The sequence below is a fragment of the Paramisgurnus dabryanus genome, chromosome 1, assembly GCF_030506205.2.
Source record: "Paramisgurnus dabryanus chromosome 1, PD_genome_1.1, whole genome shotgun sequence".
Taxonomy (NCBI): domain Eukaryota; kingdom Metazoa; phylum Chordata; class Actinopteri; order Cypriniformes; family Cobitidae; genus Paramisgurnus; species Paramisgurnus dabryanus.
The window spans coordinates 63,992,254-64,013,885 of NC_133337.1; the positions used below are offsets into that span (position 1 = coordinate 63,992,254).

Sequence of the window (21,632 nt, forward strand, 5' to 3'; positions counted from 1 at the left end):
CAAATATTTTCTTTGTTCACAGAGTATGTGAACCAGGATGTCCCATCAGAGCGTCCCAGCACCCTTCCACGCAAAGCAAGAGAGAGACGGATTATGAACGGTCTGTGTACAGGGCACAGTGTGGAGAACCCAGAGTATCTGGTGCCCATAAACAACATCACGCCAATGTCGCCAGCCTTCGACAACCCCTACTATCATGATATTGCAGCTAAAGCAGTGACTGGAGCGTCAATAAATGGCGGCACAGATCACAGGCAGCCAAATGGCTACATGACCCCGACAGCAGAAAACCCAGAATACCTGGGTTTAGCAGACACTTGGACTCAAATGGAGTATGCTTGAGAGGAGTAATACAGAGATGAATGTGTTGAGCGAATGAATGTTTCTTGAATTATGACCTTTTTTAAATCTCCACAAAACCCATGTAGCATTCTGTTGTATTTTTGAACTTGAAGATGGATGCACTTCCGGTCTTTGCCAAAACAAAAATCTACGTTGGAAATGTATCTGACTTAAACCACGGTACAAATGATGAATAACACTGGAGCGGACGAAATGTCTTGGATTCTTTTTGTATTTTCATTTTTGGTCATCTCACAAAAACATTGTCACACCTCTTTCTGGAGTTTCAATTCTGAGCATGGACCGTACACACGTTGGTTTACAGACGGTTGGACGGAGTGAAAGCAGATCTGTTGTGTGTGTGTAAAGGCCCTGGGTGAGCAGCTAGGCTTAAATGCCAATTATAGCCACTGGAAATGGTGCATTGTGTGTGCAACTATGAAGATTTAACATTTCTTCTCTGTGATATATATAAATATAAATATACTTTATGTGTTTTCACACTACATTTTTTTTACGTTTGAGTAATAATAAAAATCAATCATCTTTATGGGCCTACATGTATAGTAAGGGCAAAATTTGCCAAAGAAATGACTTGGTCTTATTTTACCCCAAAATCTTTTCATCCTAAAATTTTTTTTTATTCATATTGAAAAGGAAATCCCAAAATGTATAGACGGTTTCAGCAGTAACAACATAAACAAGCGGCGTCCGTGGTCCACACGTAACTTCCGGTAAATTCCGCTAAGAATAAATAACAACAAAGTACTTTCAACGTAGTTTATTTATATAACAAGCAAAATAAACAACACGTAGATTAACTAGGAAACCAAAACATCTGTTATTTTTGACGAGGTATTTGTTGAAGAGTTCAGTTTAGCAACTAGTCAGACCATTTAAAAAACTTAAACCGGAAGTAAAGTTCGGACCACATCGCGTCACTGCACGTGCGTCCGATAAAACCGTCTATATTTCGAAAATGGAAAAGAGAGCAAAGACATTTTTGTGTCATTATTTTGTTATTTGTGATATAACTTACATTTCCTTCTAAAGTTTCATTCTCATTATGCATCAGCTGTTTTACGTTAAGATTTCGTAGGATTTATTTTAAAGGAAAACACCACCGTTTTTCAATATTTTACTATTTTCCTACCTCAACTTGGACAAATTAATACATACCTATCTTTTTAAATGCGTGCACTTAATGTGGTAAATATGTTAGCATTTAGCCTAGCCCCATTCATTCCTAAGGATCCAAACAGTGAAGAATTTAGAAGCCACCAAACACTTCCATGTTTTCCCTATTTAAAGATGGTAACATGAGTAGTTACACAAGCAAGTATGGTGGCACAAAATAAAAGTGGCGACTTTTTTAAGCAGATAAAAATCCCTGTTTGGATCCTAAGGAATGTATGGGGCTAGGATAAATCGTAACACATTCAAGACGCACTGTACAAAAATTAAGTGCACACATTGAAAAATGAAAGGTATGTATTAATTTGTCTAAGTTGGGGTAAGAACATAGTAAAATATTGAAAAACGGTGGTGTATTGATTTTCTTAAGGTTTTTGATAAAAACAGTAGTTTCTACTGTGTAAAAATGTATTGTAATAAGTTTTATTTAAATTGGCACAAATTTAAAGCTGTACCAAAAAATACTACATCATGTTTAAATACTTTTTTTATTTACTTGACAGAAATGAGAATTTGATTAGAAATGTATTAAAATAATGTCACAACCTAAACAGCAGAAAACTTTGGGAAGGATCCGTACCGGATCTGTATCAAAGTCTGCAGCTCAGGTGTGTATTTGGCCCACAGTCGTTTGCTGGGAATGCAAAAATAATTATAATAGGCTGCTTTTCCTTGTGATTTTTATAAGAAATCTGGTTTTGGGGTGAAATTCAACCTGGATATTTCAGGAATAAGAGTTTTTATTAGATTCACCTGACGATGTTTATCGCCTCATGTGTATATTTGTATTCTTTTTAATGTAAAAAATCTTTCAAGGCAATCTAGAGACGTTTTAGTCTAAGTGGGTTTCTTCTTTGCAGTAATGTATACAACATGGTATTAATTAATGTACAGGGGTGCTTTTAGACTAATTCCTAATGTCGCAACAAGGAGGATTAATTGAAACCTTTTTTATTTTTATTTTTGTTGACAGCGGGGTGTTTAACCTCAATTTTGATCATTTACTTTGTTTGTTTTTATAATTTAATGAAGCACCTCCTACTTATTTAAATTGTGTCACATAAACACATAGGGTTATATGGCATAAAAATACCAGTCATTCAGCGCACACTTGTAAAGCAAGTTTTATAAGAAACAAACCAGCAACATAGCTGCATGTCTTTTGTCCCTTCAAAGTGCATCATTTATGCTGTTTGGAGCACACTGAGAGACTCCTAAAACTGAAGCCAGTGTTGTGGAGTAAAGACTTCACATTTAAGAATGCGATCTGATTTCCATATATTAGCAGCTGTGGCCTCTGGGTGGATGAACGGCCCTTCAATGCCGCCATTGTTCCAAATTACAACGTGAGCCCTTTGTTAACTCCAGCGTCCAGTTAATGTGTCACTTCTTTAAAACTTTAATGTGTTATTTGATACGTCATTACACATGGGGGATTTTTATACATTATTCAGTCATCATCACAACTAGATCATAGCATCTTGATATTCTTGATGTTATTTTATTTTATCTGTCTGGCTTTTGCTTCATTTTTATAGTTGCAGTACTAACTTGAATATGAATATTTAAATATTGCATTAAGAATGTTTAAAATTACGAGTCACTGATGAATGTTAATTAAATTGTGGCGTGAAAAAATGAAATGCACGCTTATGGTACTGCAGAGTATTTTGATGTTAGCCCAAACAATGACATGATTGTATTTCACAATAAGGAATGGGGGGAAACTGGGACTTTTTGCTTTGTTGTTATCCATAACCAACCTTTCGAATGTCTATGCTGTTAGTCCACTTTGATAAATTCATCAGAATGAATAGAAAATCACAGTTTACCTTAAATACAGTGTGTCATTTCTGAACTGCTCGAGGAATCAAATGAAATTCCAGTCTGTTGGAATGAACTGAGACGCCAACATTGTCTCAACCAGTAATGTGATTTTGGGATGGGACTTTAAAAGCAATCATTATTATTTTAGCAATTCCATTTGGTGATGCAGAAATCTATTTGATCCCTTTGTTACCTTTTTTGGTATGCAATTCTCTGCTTGCAGGATGTGTAAGATAAATGTTTTTCTTAATACTATTTTGTACTTCAGTTTCAGGCCCAATGTCATAAACCAGTGCAGTGATGTCAGCAGTATCCAATACTAGAAGTCTATGCAAGCACATTGAAGGAATTGTAAAATCTGTCATGACCATGATTTGAGCAGTAATTGTACATTTGGAATGTTTTATATGTACTTTTTATATGCAAATTGTCCAGATCTATCATTATATTGTAGACTCGAGTTAATGTAATATTGCTATTCTTCCTGTGAGCCATTAAAGTGTAAATATACTTTATGAAATCTTTATGAATCTTGGTACACTGCCTACCCTAAAGCAGTGGTTCTCAAACTGGGGTCCGGGGCCCCCAGGGGGCGGCGAGATGGTGCCAGGGGGGCCTCGGTTTTATGACATTTTATAAAATACATTAATTTATCATGAATTCTGTGTAATTAAACCTAAAAAAATAAGGCTACTAACCAGCAGCACTACTTTGTACAACTTAATATGTTTTGTTTAATTAAAATGTTAAATTTTAGAACAGTTTTTGTCATAAATTTTCTTTGGGGGGGGGCGCAAAGGAATGCACCGTACACAAGGGGGGCCGCACGCTGAAAAAGTTTGAGAACCATTGCCCTAAAGAATCTTAGGAATGCATTAAACGCTTTGCGTTATATTTACAGGATCATATAAACATTTGAGACTTCTATATGTATCAACCTTTCATACAGACTAGGGTGAAGTGGTTTGTTTGATCTGTTTTCTTTTACTGATTAACTTTTTGCACTTTCCCTTCATCTTGTTGTAAAACCCTTAAAATGGGCCAGCTGGCAGAGTTTGTGATTTTTTTATCTACTGTAGTGCTACAAAATCAGGATTGTAGGCTGTCTGTTTGTTATCAATAAGTGCAGATATTTTAATATCTGGATAACCTTCGGCTACTAATAGTGAGATACTTTACTAACTACTAAGAGACAAATCTGTTACCTTGGCAACTGAAAAGTGATCAATCATTAGTGACTACATTATTACAGGTGTTCTACCAGCATCATACATTTTGTTTATAAATAATACTAACTGCATGTGTGGATCACAGGGTAGAGCACACATTTCTAAAGCCCTTTTCACACAGAGATTACGGAAAATACACGGAAAACACACCCGGAAACTAAACACGCATGCATTTTAGTTTATGACAAGATCATAAGGAATGCCTAAATTTCTGTTATGTCATGTTGGTGAAGAATCCTGTGTGTATCTACTCTAGATCATTTAAACTGTCATGGGCCCTGTGCTAAGAGGGGGCAACCCTCATCTTTTGTCCTGGGCCCCATAAACTTTTGCCCTGGTTAAATTTGCCCTGTTATTATTTTAAGGGCGACTAATCATGAACCTTATTTATCACACTTTAACAAATCCTTTTAGAACGCTTTTCACACCTTTACTTATTTATTTTGAATACTTTATAGTGAATACTTCCAAGTCATTTTCTCAATACAGGAAACCTTTAAGTCATGACCACAAAAAACATTCAAAACAGTTTTTTAGAAAGTTACATACAAAAAAATGCAAGTATACTGACATACTTCGTAAATACAGCACATACATCATTCTCACCAGACATTAAACAAGTATTAAATGTCCTGAAGGCTGATGTGCAGAAGTGAATGACATAAGCTCTATAGAGTCTTTGCTAAGTTTTATCATTTTGATTCTTTTTGAGCATCTGACTTACAGAATAATTTGTTTGTTTGATTTCTACATGATGTGACAAGAGTTTAAAGATGGTCACTCATGTACATCTTCGGGTTAAGATGTCTTCAGTGCATTTGGGGTTTAAGAGCTTTTCAGAGTCTGGTTCTGCTGTTCTTGCTATAAAACAGATGCTGGTCCCACTTTATAGTAGCTGTGTACTATTGCACTGTATGTGATTATTGTGTACATATGTGTAGGTAAATTCAATTACATTAGTATTTGCATGCAATTTCACTTTTAATCCCTAAGGCTTAAATCTACAGTATCCAGGACAACACATATGTATACAATAAACACAATGTATTAAATGCTTTTATCGTATGCAAGTACACATCACTCTTAAATACACCCAAGTGAGAGTCGGAGGCTTGTACATGGTTTGTTTGTAGCTTTCAGCTGACTGGTAAAGCAGGATCAGACATGGTTTTTTGAATTTCTCCCGGGTGCAAGAGGTTCAGACTGCCAGGCAGAGAGGGAAATAATCTAAGGGGTGCACAGAATCGTGGTGCATCAATAAAACTGGGCTGAAGAATTGGGACTGTAATAGGTTTTGTTTCTAGTTTAGCAGGAACACAGTCATCTGATGCCGCACCCATCTGAATACCACTGGACAGAGACCCTTGAGAGTTTGACTTGAATCTGGAATCTGGCTGGGTCGAAATCTGTGGAAACATAACGATGGTTGCTTTAATTTTATGTTACGTAAAAAAGACAAAAGGTAAGTTTAAAACTTTCAATGTGTGTAAATGGCTTAGCCGGAAAAATCAGGACTCTAATCAGCCTCTGTTGGACTCTAATCAGGACTCGGAATTTCTAGTTCAAGTGGCTCCCCCTGATGGATCTTAGATGTTATAGCAGAATATGAATATTTTTGACAAGATGTTTAAAGGTGCAGTGTGTAATTTTTAGAAGGATCTCTTGACAGAAATGCAAAATGATATACAAAACTATATTATCAGGGGTGTATAAAGACCTTTCATAATGAACCGGTATGTGTTTATTACCTTAGAACGAGACCTTTTTATCTACATACACCGAGGGTCCCCTTACATGGAAGTCACCATTTTGTGCCGCCATTTTTCTACAGAAGCCCTTAACGGACAATTTTTTTTACTAAGTTGTCTCTGACGATGACATGTTTGTCTGGTGGCGGCTACCGTAGCTTCTCTATGTGTTTCAAAAGCGAGGGGTGAGCAGTGGACTAAGCCATTGGTTGCATTTCCTGACCTCACCACTAGATGCCGCTAAAATTTACACACTGCACCTTTAAATGTTTATCTTTAAAGAATAGTTCAGCTTCATGTTATTTTACCATGCAAAGAAAATTCATATTGCATCTCAAAAAATATAAGTAGATCACAGAACCACCAACTTTTCTTAAGTTACATGACAACTTTGAGAATGAAGCTTAATTTGAGTCATTATAACTTTACTTTTAAAATTTAATGCATGGCATGAGCACATTCATATTATAAATATAGCCCCAGTTTCACAGGCGAGGCTTAATGCTAGTCCTTGACTAAAACACATGTTTGAGATGTCTCAACTGAAAAAAACTGGCATATACAGATCTTAAAATATGCCAGGGGACATTGTTTTATGTCAACACAGCAGTAACATAATTTTATGTTTATAAAAACTGCTTAAACGTCTGAATTTAACCAAGGCCTAGTCCTGGCTTTAGCTAAGCCTTGTCTGTGAAACCGGGCCATAGTGTATATTTTATTTAGAAATAAGTCTCTCTTTATTAATGAATGGTGGGAAAGTGGTATATGGTTTGCATCTGCTAAATGAAGAAGGCCAGTTTATGAATCACAGGACTTTTTGTGAAAATATAAATTTCAATGTGAGTGCAAGAAGTATGATATGATATTGAACAGTATGCATTTTTGTTATTATGTTATGTTAAAGGAGCAGTGTGTAACTTTTAGGAGGATCTCTGGACAGAAATGCAATATAATATACATAACAATATTATAAGTGGTTTATAAAGACCTTTCATAATGAACTGTTATGTTTTTATTACCTGAGAATGAGACATTTTTATACACATACACCGCGGGTCCCCTTACATGGAAGCCACCATTTTGTGCCGCCATGTTTCTACAGAAGCCCTTAGCAGACAAACATTTTTTTATTAAGTTGTCTCCGATGATGACATGTTTGTCCTGTGGCAGCTACCGTAGCTTCTCTGTGTTTTTCAAAGTGAGGAGTGAGCCGTGGACTGAGACGTTGGTTGCAATTTGCTAGTGTTGCTTTCGTCAACGAAAAGTATGACGAAATATAGTCGTCAACGAACCTTTTTCACGTGACGAAAACGAGACGAGACGTTACGAAAATGCTGGTCATGTGACGATGACTATAATAAAATGTATAATGCAATATTGTTGACGAATAAAAACGAGACTAAAAGTGGTTTACAAAATAAAAACTAAGCTAAAATGTCTCTTCATTTTCATTGACCAAAACGAGACGAGACGAAATGTTATAACGTTATTTCGTCTTTTACCCATCTCAGCATCTCCGCGCCCCCACCACCTGACTGCAGGTGATCACGTGTGTTGTTGGCGCTGCGTAGATCAATCAAAACATGAAAGTACCGCGAGAGTGAGTAGAAAGCATGCGGAGCAGTCTGCTCTCGCGATGCTTTGATATCATACGCCTCCATTTGCGCGTTAATGGGCATTTCAAACAGTGTACGCGGCAACCGCGAGACATGCGGAAAGCGGAGAAACGGGGGCTGTTACAGAGGTGAAGCGGAGTTGGTCCACAAGCCTTGCTCGTGCACCTAAAATCCTCTCCCTTTTACGGACACTTTTAAAGGAATACTATTAGGTCATTATACTATATGGGTTAAATAGAATTGCATTACTAAAAAGAGACTAAATACAATTTCACTGACTAAAACTAGACTAAAATGTCATCAGTTTTCGTCGACTAAAACTAGACTAAAATAGTAATGGATAAGTCTGACTAAAATAAGACTAAAATGGCAAGAATTTTAGTCGACTAAAACTTGACTAGACTAAAAAGAGTATGACGTGACTAAAACTAATAAAAACTAAAATGACAGCTTGACACAAAGACTAGACTAAAACTAAAATGAAAACAGGCTGCCAAAAACAACACTACAATTTGCAACCTCACAGCTAAAATTTACACACTGCACCTTTAAGTCAGAAATAAATTGCCTAATTTAAGGTTCCTCATCTACCCCCTTTTAAAAATAAATAAGCAGGACTTTATTAGGAGTCGTTTTTTAAATCAATTAATACATACTTTTTAACCCACAAGAAACTTCCAATTTAAAATAATTGAAATAATGTATTTCAAATGTTTTCCAAAATTTTGGTTAACAAGCTGGACTATCTTGCTTTTCCGATAGGCCTACCTCCTAAAGCCAAGGAAGTACACATTAAAATCTTTAATGATATTTACCTATCTTATATATTTAAAATTGATCACAATTGTACTTTCTGTAATTCTGAGATTGAAACAACAGTACATTTGATTTTTGACTGTTCATATATGCTTTTGGATCTGGTATGTGGCTTTAATAATTCTCTAAAACTGATATAACGTTTGGTACACTAATGGAAGATAAACAAATTCTATTGAATAATTTGTTTATAATGGGGACATATGACAATAAAGCCAATGTTTTTTGAAGAAGGTAATTTAACCTGTTAAAAGACTTTAAACTGAGAGAAGTTTTTATTTGAACTTTTTGCTTATGTTATGCATTTATTTATTTTTTATTTGTGTTTTATTTACTCTTTCTTAAAGCTAGCACAATTGTTATAATTGTTTGTTGCAACTTATTTTACTTAAAAAGAGCAACTATGGTCCAATTCAGGATTTTACATTTCCTTTGGTGTATAGGTGTGTATTAGTTCCAGTTAACGATATGCTAAAGTAAACGATAATGGGAATTAATGTCTCCAACATAAATCTCTTTTCTTGGACTACAACAAACACACGGATTGTAGGCAACAGTTTACTTCCTGGGATTGGTGATGTAGTAAAGACCGACATTATCATAATTCCTCCCGTTTCGAATCCCTGTAAGTTAACTCCTGTTAGCATTGCATTGCTAGCGAATCTTTCAAACATGGTAAACAGTGTCACATTTCCGGCTGACGTCAGAGGTATTTAGACCAATCACAACATACAGATTAGCTGGCCAATTAGGGACGCAGAGCTCTTCAAATCGATGTTCTCAGGGCAAAATACTGTGTTGACCTAAGGACAAAATTTTTCTAAATAAAACCTAAACCCACCCCAAACCCCAACCCTAACCATAACCAAACACTAAAATCAGAGGGACATGATAAGTGAAAAACAATGGAAACAGCTAATCCTGGTTGTAAGATTAAACTTAAAACAAACTGTAAACTTATTTCTGAAATCTGATTGGTTGATTGAAATGTTGTCCTAGGGTCAACATAATGTTGCCCTGAGGACATCAACCACTTGGCAAAATCAGGAGAGCCATACAGAATCTGTGCCTTTAGGAAGACAGGGATATCTGGAGCTACAAAAATGTAAGGTACGGTATGTGAAAAATAATGTGTTTTTTAACCATAAACCACAGGAACACATTGTATTAAATACACATAATAACTTTTTTTAGCAATGAAATTTAATTAAGTTTTTGCATTATTGTAATAGCCTGTTAATGCACAATAATAACAACAATGGTTCTTGCATATTTAATTAAACCAAATGCGACAAACTAGTTGAAATATGGAAACTGAGAATTAAGAGCTGTACTGGAGCAGAAGATTTTCTGTTTTGGATTCAGACCTTTTGACTTTGATTCTGTTGTGGTTTTTGATGCTTGATTTGTGCTCAGTAATGATAACATCTTTGGAAAAACGATTCCCTCATAACTGTAGGTGTTTTTACCTGAATGGTTTTACTGTCCAGTTGAATATTTGGGATAGGGTATATGGTGTTTAGTATGGGCGCACTGTTTGTAAACAGTGTGGTTGGGTCAGGAGTGCGGGTGTCAGGCAGTACAGTGCTATACGCTGGAGGAACAGAAGCAATCTGTCGCTGAAGAAGCTGAAGAATCACACTGATGTCTGTGGTCATTCTTGTCTCAAGCCTGAAAGAAATGCAGTGGAAAGCTACATTATTGTTATGATCATTTGTGGAAATATGAATAAATTAAATAAACACATTTAAAGGATTGTGACCCTGTCTGTGAAAGTCTCATTATCTAATGATGAGATCAGGACATCAAAGTTTGATTTTACTCAAATGTAAAATTTTTGACATGACTTAAGTCAATTTGAATGATACCAAGGTTATATTTGCACAGAATGTTCTTTAGATTACGTTATATGTAGAAAACAGTAAAGCACAAAAATATGGCTTCGTCCGAAACCGCCTACTTATATAATAGGCGAGGCGAGTAGTATGTCCGAATGCATAGACCGTGTCCGAAATCTCTAAAATGCTGCTCATTCCAAGGCAGGAAGGCACCAAGACACATCCGAATCCAATGTTTGGTTAACTTCCTGTCTCCTGAGATAACTTCATCGTCTAGTCCCACAATGCGCGTGTGTGTGCGCGAGGAATGTGATTGGTCAAGCCTGGTTGAGTTTCTAAAAAATAAAATGGCGGCCAAGAAAGCAGCTGAACCACAATTTAGTGTAAATAAGGTTATATTTGTACTTTTTACACCTGTTGATTGCATTTCTAGTGATACATTTGTGTTGCCGTTTTCAAATATGGATTAGTTATCACAAAGCTGCTTTCTGTTTATATTTCAAACAAAATTATGCTGCCTATGAAGGATGCCCAAATTTGTTTCCCGGAGCTGCCCTCATGCCACCGAAGTCATTGCCTCCTGAGGCAGCGTGGCAACAACTCAGCAGATTTGGACGCAGCCATAGTATTCCAAAAACAGTAGGCGAAAAGTACTCGGCTGACCTACTACACTCTAAAAATGGGTGGGTTATCTTTGCCCCATAATGGGTAAATATTGGACAAAACACGTGCTGGGTTACAAATTACCCAGCAGTTGGGTTAAAACAACCCAGCATTCAATCAATTTTAACCCAGCGGTGTGTTCTGTCCAATATTTACGCATTATGGGTCAAAAATGACCCAGCCATTTTTAGAGTGTACTTCCGGCAAGATCCTGAAGTGTTCACTCGTTGAACTCTTTGCTATCCCGTGAGCCTCCTGGCAGAGAAGTTATCCAATAAAGAAGATGGAGGGGTGTTGTTTTATTCAAAAATATACAAAAGCGGTAACGTGGCTGTGTTCAAATCTATTTAACCCTTGTGGTTAAATTGTGCAAGTTTAACGTCATTCCAGTTAAAGACTAACTTGTTGTTAAGATGACGTATATCACATGATGTATCAACATGGTAGATGTAGTACATGCAAATTCATTCATACTATCCACATTTATATAGTACCTACTGTTTTAACGCTCGATGAGTACTTCATCTAATTCAGTACCTACTGATATCGGAATAAATTAATTTTGTATTTTGCTTAATAAATTCAAAATATAGTTTTCTACAACACCTACAATTTAGCTTGAGAAGACTGTCAAGGTTTGAATGTGCTTGGACCTTCAACATGATGTGTCCGATATATGGACAAAAAGTTATGGCAATTTTTCTAAAATCTTGATTTGTGTTCAACTGAAGAACAGGAGTCATATACATCTGGAATGGCATGAGAGTGAGTAAAATATAATTTTCCTTTAAAGGCCATGTCAAACCTGTTGAGCTGGCTCTGCAGGAGCTCCAGTCTGGACTCAACCTCACCATGTTGATCGGCAAACGGTGGTGTTAGGAATGAAACTGGGACAGAAGAAACACGCAGAGACTCTTCAACGTATGAATCTGACTGATGATCAGGCCAGAAATGAAACAATCCAGACGCAGAAGGAGCTTGTGTTAGGAAGAAATAATGAATCAGAAGCAATTAACAACTCAAAAACATCAGCAACATTTCAATTAAAGCCTGAGATTTTTAAAGGTACACTATACATATTTTTTCCATTAAAAATGAAGAGCGTGTTTGTCAAATCACTTTGTTTGAATTTGCTATAATGCCTTGTATTATATATTTAATATCTTTCCTGTTTTATATTACGTTTTATTTTCTTGTAAAGCTGCTTTGGAACATTACAACATTGTAAAAAGCACTATTACATTTGAATAAAATTATGTTTACTCAAATAAGATGAATAATTTAGGCATATCAAACTATAGCTATACACACTAAGAAAGGATGTGGACATTTTTAGTGAAATTACTGGTATTTGCGCCATTATATAATGCCCAAAAAAGCATGTTTCAAACAACTTTGCGCTGAAATGGCTGCAATTGTTGCTTTTATTAGGAGGCATCACAGAGATCATAGAGCGTGTGGTAGAAGGGAGAGTTTTTTTTCACACAAATCAATATATTTAGAATTACATATTATTAAAAAATATTGTTTGCCCAGCCACGTTATTTTTATTTTGTAAGTATCACAATACCAGGATCAACCTTTGCAGAGCACATGCCCTTTTGGAGGTGTTTTTTATTTTTTTATTCAATAAATCAATGCCATTGGTCACCTTTTATGTGCGTCTGTCTGTTTTACAAATATATTAAGCCAATTAAAGGTATAAAAAAACTTGACAAAATCTTTTTGGATCCGCTCAGTCAGTCAAACCTCTTAACTCCGCCAGAAGAGCAGCGAATAAAGCATGGCACCATAAAAAACGCAGAGTCCCAGCTGTGACATCAAGATGACCTGTACGATTGTGGTGTAGAAAAGCATTTGAGAATGTACGTGTTTCACCTTGAGGCAGAGAGGTTGCACCTATTGATGTAGTTTGTACCTTTAATATCTGCAGAGCTACTGTGTTATAACTCTATGATCATCCTTCCATGTTAATTGTATACCCACCCAAATGTTCCCTGTCCATGCCGGATTCTGTGCTGATCCCTGAAGCACCACTTGGTGGTATCAGTCTAACAGCAGGAGAGGGAAAGTCCAGATGTTCTGCTTTGTTGAGGTTTTCACTGGACTGTGAACTGGAGCTGCCACAGCTGTATGTCTCCTCCCAGTCTATGTGATTGACTGGTAAATGATGATTAACAAGTGTCGAACTGATCCGAGATGAGTACATCCCAGATGAGTCATACTGATCCATTCCATCTTAAGTAGTAAGATAGAAAAGGTACGATTTTAAGAAAAAAAGACTTTCGAAGCAAAACATTTAAAAGACACTTTTATCTAAAGTGACTTACAGTGCAGTCCAATTATCATTTGTATTGGGGTGTGTACCGTACCCTGGGAATCAACTTATGAGCATGGTTTTGCTATACCAGTTAAGTGTGTCCTTTGGCTGTACGTGCACTAACTTTTCACAGTCTGTTTACCTTTGTTTGCTAAACGTTGTTAAAACGTTAGAGATGTTTATAGCTACACTATACAATTTTTCACTGTAAATTTGCAGTAATTAACTGGCAGCAGCTTCACCTGCGAAGTACTGTTTTGTTTACAGGTTTTTACTGTATTTAGAATTACAGTGTAATAAATGTGCACTTCATTACTGTATTCTTGTACATTTACAACACATATTTTTTCAAATAACTGTATATTAACAGCATGTAAATTATGCTTCATTGTCACTTTTTACACTCTTTATTGTGGACTCCTGCAGACACCGAGCTGTGTTTGTTATAATTATGGGTCTTTTGCATAGTACATTTGGGTCCACCCTAACATCCAGTGAATCCTGATTGACAGTTATGTGGACAAATGGTATGGGGTCTTTATGAAAACATGGACAATCATACTTGCAACTCTGACAATTTTATCCTCAGCTTGAAAATGTCACCCAGATGGATGTTGCATATGCATACTCTAAATTTACTGTAAAAGGTAAAGTGTAAGTGAATTTTACAGTATGTTTCTGTAAACAAAGACATTACCTTAAAGGAAAACACCAGTTTTTCAATATTTAACAATGTTCTTACCTCAACAAACATGAATGTGTTAGCATTTAGCCTAGCCCCATTTATTCCTTAGGATCCAAACAGTGATGAATTTAGAAGCCACGGAACTCTACTCACCTGGTCCGTTGCGTCTGTCCTGTGAGTTTTTGCGGTGTCGTATGCGGTTCGCATGGTAACCACAGGCTGAGTTTTCACTGGGCATCATCTGTTCTGACTGATTATATAAAAGTTAAAATAGTAATTATTACACAGCAATCATTCAACAAACGTGGTTGAAATTAAACATGTTTATTAGTTCTGTACTCAAGAATCAACAAGAGATTTAAATAAATATGACCCTGATGGTAAACTTCAGCCCTCATTATTTTATGTAGATAACAGTAAATCATAAAAAGAACTTTAGGTGTGTTTTAACAAGCATGGTCACAAATGTGTTTTACGCACATCTCGAAGGTTGAAAGTGATCTGGAGGTTTCTCCAGAACCTCTCGCCAAAGGCTGGATACATATCCAGGACCTCCAGTAGGTCGTCTCTTTGTATACGGTGAAGGTCACAGTAGGTGAGTGCAGTAACATCAGCATTGCAGTGACCAGGATCCGAGTACAGATTTATTGGCTCGCCAAATACATCATTCTTTCCTGTACGAAACAAAACATGCACTCTGTTATATTTCGCCTCGATACTAAGTCAGCTGCAATAAGTGTTTACTTTTTTGTCTCACCCAGTATGGCGAGCACAATGTTATGACGTGACACCTGAATGGTTCCACGTGAAATGAAGTGCAGGGCTTTGATCATATCACCGTGATGATACAGGGTGTCGCCGGGTGGGGAATGGGTGGTTTTAAAGCGTGTGGCCAGAGCTCTGAGGCACGCTTTACTTGCCCCACGAAACACTTTGCAGTTCTGCAGTAAACTGCGGTTGAGATGCAGGCAAATGTCAGCTTGCAAGCATTCAGGAAAACCTCTCATGACCTATATGTACAAAGAACAGGGGGTGTGTTGGATATCATACCGATTCATACTGTAGCATATAGTTGAGGATACCATTTTTTATATTAAAGCTGAAATCTGCAACATTTGCCTCTCTATCGCCATCTCTGTTTGACACATAACATTTCAGGCAACTTTATGTATTAAAGAGCACCTATTACATTGCTAAAAAACAAAGTAATTTGGTGTATTTGTGTCCCTGATTGGCCAGCTAATCTTTACGTTGTGATTGGCCTGAATACCTCTGACGTCAGCTAGAAATGTGATGCTCCTTACCATGTTTGAAAGATTCGCTCACAATACAATGCTTACAGGAGTTAACTTGCAGGCTGTGAGTCCAAAGCGGGAGGAATTATGATAATGTCGGTCTTTTCTACATCACCAATCCCAGGAAGTAAACTGTTGCCTACAATCCGTGTGTTTGTTGTAGTCCAAGAAAAGACAGGTACATTGGAGACGATAACTTGTGTAATTGTTTACTTTGGGGTTTGTATCTTTCGCATATTGTTAACATGTACTAATACACACTTACACACCTTAGAAAATGTAAAATTGTGAATCGTATAATAGGTGCTCTTTAAGTTTGTTTAGAACAGCTGACATTTACCGAAAAATCTGACTGTTGTGAATCATGGTAAGGAGGTTGTTTATTTTTAACCAATAAAGTTATGGATTGTGGCTTTAAATGCTAATATGTGCAGTATGAAGTATAAAAACACAGTGATATTTGAAGTAAATGACACAGTCTGGATTGGGAAAACTTACCGCATTCATATCAATGCCATTGGTGTAAGACCAGGCGCGCTGGAAATATTCCTCCAGTTTCTGTCGGAGATCTCCAGGTATCTGGTGGAAGCGAATGAACTCTTTGACTCTCAGCATCTGCGTGTGATAGCGGGCTGTTCCTGAATAAAGCCGCTGAATTATTGCTGATACATTCCCAAATATGCTGGCATACATCAGGGCTAATGTAAGAAAACAACATGAGAGTCAGAAAGTTAAAGTTTAACGCACTGTAGAATCTTGTAGAATTAAGAAAGAAAAGAACTGCATGATGATTTTATAAATGTGGGCATTAAATAAATATTAGATTAAGCGACACTGTCAGAAAAAATGGTCAAAAAATGTCAAACAGCAATAAATACATACCTATCTTTTTTTCAATGCATGCACTTCATCTTTGTACAGTGTGTTGTGAATGTGTTAGCATTTAGCCTAGCCCCATTTATTCCTTAGGATCCAAACAGGGATGAATTTAGAAGCCACCAAACACTTCCATGTTTTCCCTATTTAAAGACTGTTACATGAGTAGTTACAGAAAGTATGGTGGCAAAAAATAAAAGTAGTGATTTTTTAAGCAGATTAAAATGAAAAATATATTGTATGGCAGAAGGCACTTAGTTTGCAGCACTTCAACCTCGGCGTGCAGTAACATCATCCTGACTACTCCCCCTCTCGCTCAAACTTCCATGGATATTACTGCACTATTGGTACTATATTGGTATCAAATGTATACATATCTGAACCTAAATTGTAAATATAAGGACCTGCATATGTCCCAGGACAATTTTTCTAAATTCTAACAAATGTGCATCCATGATTATCTTCACTTACAGCCAATGAGCATGACGCAGATGGAGAAGATCTTTTCAGAGTTGGTGTTCGGTGAAACGTTTCCAAAGCCGACACTGGTAAGACTACTGAAGGTGAAATAGAGCGCAGTGATGTATTTATCCTGAGTTGAGGGTCCTGAGCTGACATCACTGTCATTATAATGCTTTCCCAGCTGATCAGCCAAATTATCCAGCCAACCGGTCTTCATGTAAGGCCTCTCCACGTGACCAATGGCGTACCAGATACAAGCCAGCCAATGAGCGATGAGCACAAAGGTACACATGAGCAAGAATAAAACTGCAGCTCCATACTCAGAGTATCGATCCAATTTTCTGGCCACGCGGACCAATCGCAGCAGCCGGGCCGTCTTCAGCAAGCCAATGAGAGTGGCTGTTGTCTATAGAATGATTATGGGAAGACAAAAACAAACTGAGATCAACAAAATGCTTGACTTATTTGATGAGTTGTTGTAAAATTAATGATCTACTATAAATATTTAAATTAATTAGAAAACCGTGAGTACCTCATCTGATCCAGACCTGAAGATGAGCAGGTCAAAGGGAACAGCGGCCACAATGTCAATGAGAAACCAACCTTTCATATAGTGGACAGCGATACGCTTGGGCTGAGTTACAACTTCATCATTGTGATTTACGTATGTCGTTCTGAAATTAATCACAATGTCTATGATAAACAGAACGTCCACTATCACGTCTACTAAATTTAAAGGGTTACAGGTGTAACCGCAGGGCGGTCTCCTCTCCTCCTCCAGCTCATTTAGGAGGAAGGCGGCTGAGTACGGTGTGAAGATGGCTGTGTAGAGCACTAACAGAAGAATGATCCAATCCCACATAGCTTTAAAGGGACTGTAATGCAACATGATCCACTTATGAATGTCTGGAGCTTGAATCTTATACTCGGGCAAAACATCTGCACCTAAAGAAAGTACCTGTGCATGGAAAGGGTCGAACAAATGAAAATCAGATTAAAAGGCAGATGTTAAGTCAGATCCTAAAAATGCTGTGTTTATAACTTATCAAAATCTGAATTCTCTAAAAGAGCAACATTCTATATCTTTAAAAATTTTAATTCTTACAGTACTTTGTATTTTTGTCATGTTTTCCAGGAAAAATGTCTAAACTTCTTACATCAAGACACATTAACTTATATTAAACATATATTAAAGGCAGGGTGCATGATTTTTGAAAAACACTTTGGAAAGTGGAGTCGGGCCAAGTACCAAAACACACTTGTAGCCAATTAGCGGTAAGGGGTGTGTCTACTAACCCCAGTTTTATGACATTTTATGAAATACATAAATTTATCATGAATTCTGTGTAATTAAACCTAAAAAATGAAGGCTACTAACCAAAAGCACTACTTTTTTGTATAATTTAATGTTTTTTTTTTATTAAAATGTTTCTAACATTAAAATGTTAGAACAGTTTTTTGTCACAAATTTTCTTTGGGGGGCCATGAAGGAATGCACCGTACACAAGGGGGGGCCACACGCTGAAAAAGTTTGGGAACCACTGTACTAACCGACATCGTTGCCTGGGTTGCGTATGTGTGGGGTGGTTCTATCAAAAGAGGGTACAGATTCTACTGGGGTAGGGGTGTGTTTGTTTAGGTGATTTCAAATTATTTCAACATTGGCTTTCAGAGATCATGCACACGCCTTTAAAGGGGACATTTCACAAGACTTTTTTAAGATGTCAAATAAATCTTATATATATAAACCCCAGTTTTGGAAATCCTGCTGTATGTCAACAATTGTCACATTTGCTTCCAAATATATAGCAATTTAAATATATATCCAATTTTATTATTTTAAGTCAATAAAGAGCCTCATCTTACATTTTTTCTTTGCGAGAAATGCAGATGCAACTTTATTTGTAGTGTAAGGACAACTTCATAAAATCGGACTAGAATTCTATTGGCTAATAAACCTGTTACTGGCTACCGGTGTGTCCCATATGTCAGTGGACATCAGATGAAAGAGAAAACCAATGGGTCATCTGAATATTTCCCTTAAAAACCATGAAAACAAGACTTGTGATTTGTGACTATAACACAACACAATGACGCTATTCTAAAGTTTAGGACCATAGGCCACAGCGGTTATGGATTTTTCTTTTTCCTAATGATCTTTCCGCAAGCAGGTTTTGGCCACATTGTAATCCACGTGCCAGCTGCCTTATTATCCGATTTGATAACATTTCCTGGATGTGAGCGAGTCTGAGCATTTAATTAGCACACCAATATTTACAAATTAAAATTATGGATCAAATCTAAATGTATTTGTGCTTTGTCCCTATAAACTCAATAAAGCATTTATTTTAGAGTATACAGAAGTTAAACAATGTAATGTACCTTTACTCTGATCATAGATCGGGATGCTCCAGGTATCATACAGTACCTGTGTGACTTTTTCTGTGACATTCTGTGTGCGTTCTTTGACCTTTGGAGTAACAAGCTCAATGTTGTTGGCCGGTGCGGTGTGATTGGAACGTCCGGCTCGACGAATATTAAATGATGAGAAACGGTTTATAGCACTGCAATGTATCTGCTCAGAGTTCCACAGACTGGACTTCAAGTCTTGATGAAAAAAGATGAAATAACATGAATTACAATCCAGATCTGTTTTAATGGAAATAGCTACAGTATCATGTCAAATAAATAATAATAGTACAAGAATTCTCGCTTGTAGCTGTAGTCGCATGAATTACACAATAAACTGTTTAGTTTAGTCCAACAAGCAATGACATTGATTCTGATATATACCATAAGGCAGGGGTGTTCACTCCTGCTCCTGGAGGGCCGGTGTCTCTGCAGAGTTTTATTCCAACCCTAATCAAACACACCTGATCCAGCTTATCAAGGTCTTACTAGGCAGACTAGATACTTTGAGGCAGGTGTGTTGAGGGAAGTTTTAGCTAAACTCTGCAGGACACAGGCCCTCCAGGAACGACTTTGGACACCCCCGCCATAAGGTATGATATCGCAGCTAAACTTATATTTCATAAATAAAATGACAAGGAAAAAACTACTCAGTTATAAAAGAAAAAAGTGTTTCCTCATATTGCCATTTAAAAATGTTGGTGAATAGATTATTCCTATTTAAGTGAGTCATGAATTGAAAAGTTTGGTAACCACTGCTTTAAATTATTATGTCTATTTCTTTAACATTGTAATGTAGTACAAAAAATAGCTGATACAAAACAAAATTGCTGTCTGTTTTGTTCATAAAAGCACAGTCTTTTGAATATGGCTTTTCAAAACTTTCAAAATTGACTTCGAGTAACCAAGCCGTCTTCTGCAAATGGATAACAAACGACTTTTGTATTATTTGTAGCTCAACTATTTGTACTTGACGTATGAGATTTTTCAAAACTTATTTCACAAGACTTTTTTAAGATCTCAAATAAATCTTTGTTGTCCCCAGAGTACATATGTGAAGTTCTAGCTCAAAATACCATATAGATAATTTATTATAACATGTTAAAATTGCCACTTTGGGTGTGTCCTTTTAAATGCAAATGAGCTGATCTCTGCACTAAATGGCAGTGCTGTGGTTGAATAGTGCAGATTAAGGGGCGGTATTATCCCCTTCTGACATCATAAGGGGAGTCAAATTTCAATTACTTATTTTTTCACATGCTTGCAGTGAATGGTTTATCAAACTAAGTTACTGGGTTGATCTTTTTCACGTTTTCTAGGGTGATAGAAGCACTGGAGACCCAATTATAGCACTTAGTTTCATATGAACCTCCAGAAAAAAAAAAACGGGTTGACTCCAACATTAACAGTTTGTTAATATTCTGTAATAAATGTTATCAATAAACACATAGGCACAATTTATCTGTTAATCCAACAAAAGCCTTTGCAGTATTTATGCATGCTCCTTATTCATCACTGTTGGGGACTCCATCACTCCTCTGGATCTACTGTACCTCTTCCCTTAACTGACAAAACACTCCACTGTATGTTATATAATAAAAATGCCCTTACCATGGAAGTGTTGCATTTTTGTCTCTTCCTGCTGGATTACCCGTCTGTTACAGACTCAGCTTCATGTGGTACATAATCCAAAAGCTATTGCCATCTAAACGCACTGCAGATCTCTGATAGGGTTGTCCCCTAGTTACCCTATAATGGGAACATCGACAAACAGACCTCACGTGGCTAAAACCCTGTGTGAATGTGAACCGGTCAACTGTCTGCTACAGCACTCTGGAATCAATCAATAACATACAACACATCACAATCAAACACATTCACAAAGGCAAAATTATTTCATGTTAAATGCACAAATGGCTTTTCACCAGAACTAAAGTCTTAGCAGCTCAGAGTTTTGTGAATGAGGAAAGATTAAACTTTTGTTCCCAATCAAGCGACTAAACTGAAAGCCCTTGAAGGGCTTTACATTGATCTATTGACGATTCATTACATTTCTGTGACAAAAGAGTGGAAATTACCTTAATCATTAAAAACGTCTTTTCTGGAAACGAACTGACCTAAAGCTATGACTTCTAAATTACAGAGATGCAAAGCGTGTTTGCCTATTCTTAAGCAAACATTGGGTGTGTTATGATATTCAATCTGATATGTTCTGAACTGTGTTTTTTAATATAAAGTTTATTGGCACTATTACACACCCATAGCAATACAGCGCAAGGTGCAAAGCAAGTGTTTTTTGCTAGTTTCAG

At 36.8% G+C, this 21,632-nt stretch overlaps 2 protein-coding genes across 2 annotated transcripts in view; one reads left to right on the top strand and one right to left on the bottom strand.

Annotated features, from left to right (window-relative positions):
* Positions 1–4,085, top strand: part of erbb2 (erb-b2 receptor tyrosine kinase 2) — a 49,792-nt gene extending 45,707 nt beyond the window's left edge. The window contains exon 27 of the mRNA XM_065253598.2: positions 23–4,085. Within this exon, the coding sequence (XP_065109670.1) occupies positions 23–342 (320 nt within the window). The 3' untranslated portion in view covers positions 343–4,085. The remainder of the gene's footprint in view (positions 1–22) is intronic.
* Positions 4,086–5,599: 1,514 nt separating this feature from the next.
* On the bottom strand, positions 5,600–21,423 carry kcnh6b (potassium voltage-gated channel, subfamily H (eag-related), member 6b). Its single transcript, XM_073811347.1, has 12 exons — positions 20,935–21,423; positions 19,343–19,521; positions 17,447–17,872; positions 16,924–17,320; positions 16,075–16,274; positions 15,039–15,291; positions 14,758–14,955; positions 14,435–14,527; positions 13,263–13,514; positions 12,082–12,253; positions 10,245–10,446; positions 5,600–5,998 (listed from the first exon to the last, which is right to left on the bottom strand). The coding sequence occupies exons 1-12, from the start codon at positions 20,948–20,950 to the stop codon at positions 5,729–5,731; spliced, it is 2,658 nt and encodes an 885-aa protein (XP_073667448.1). The 5' UTR covers positions 20,951–21,423; the 3' UTR covers positions 5,600–5,728.
* Positions 21,424–21,632: the final 209 nt, after the last annotated feature.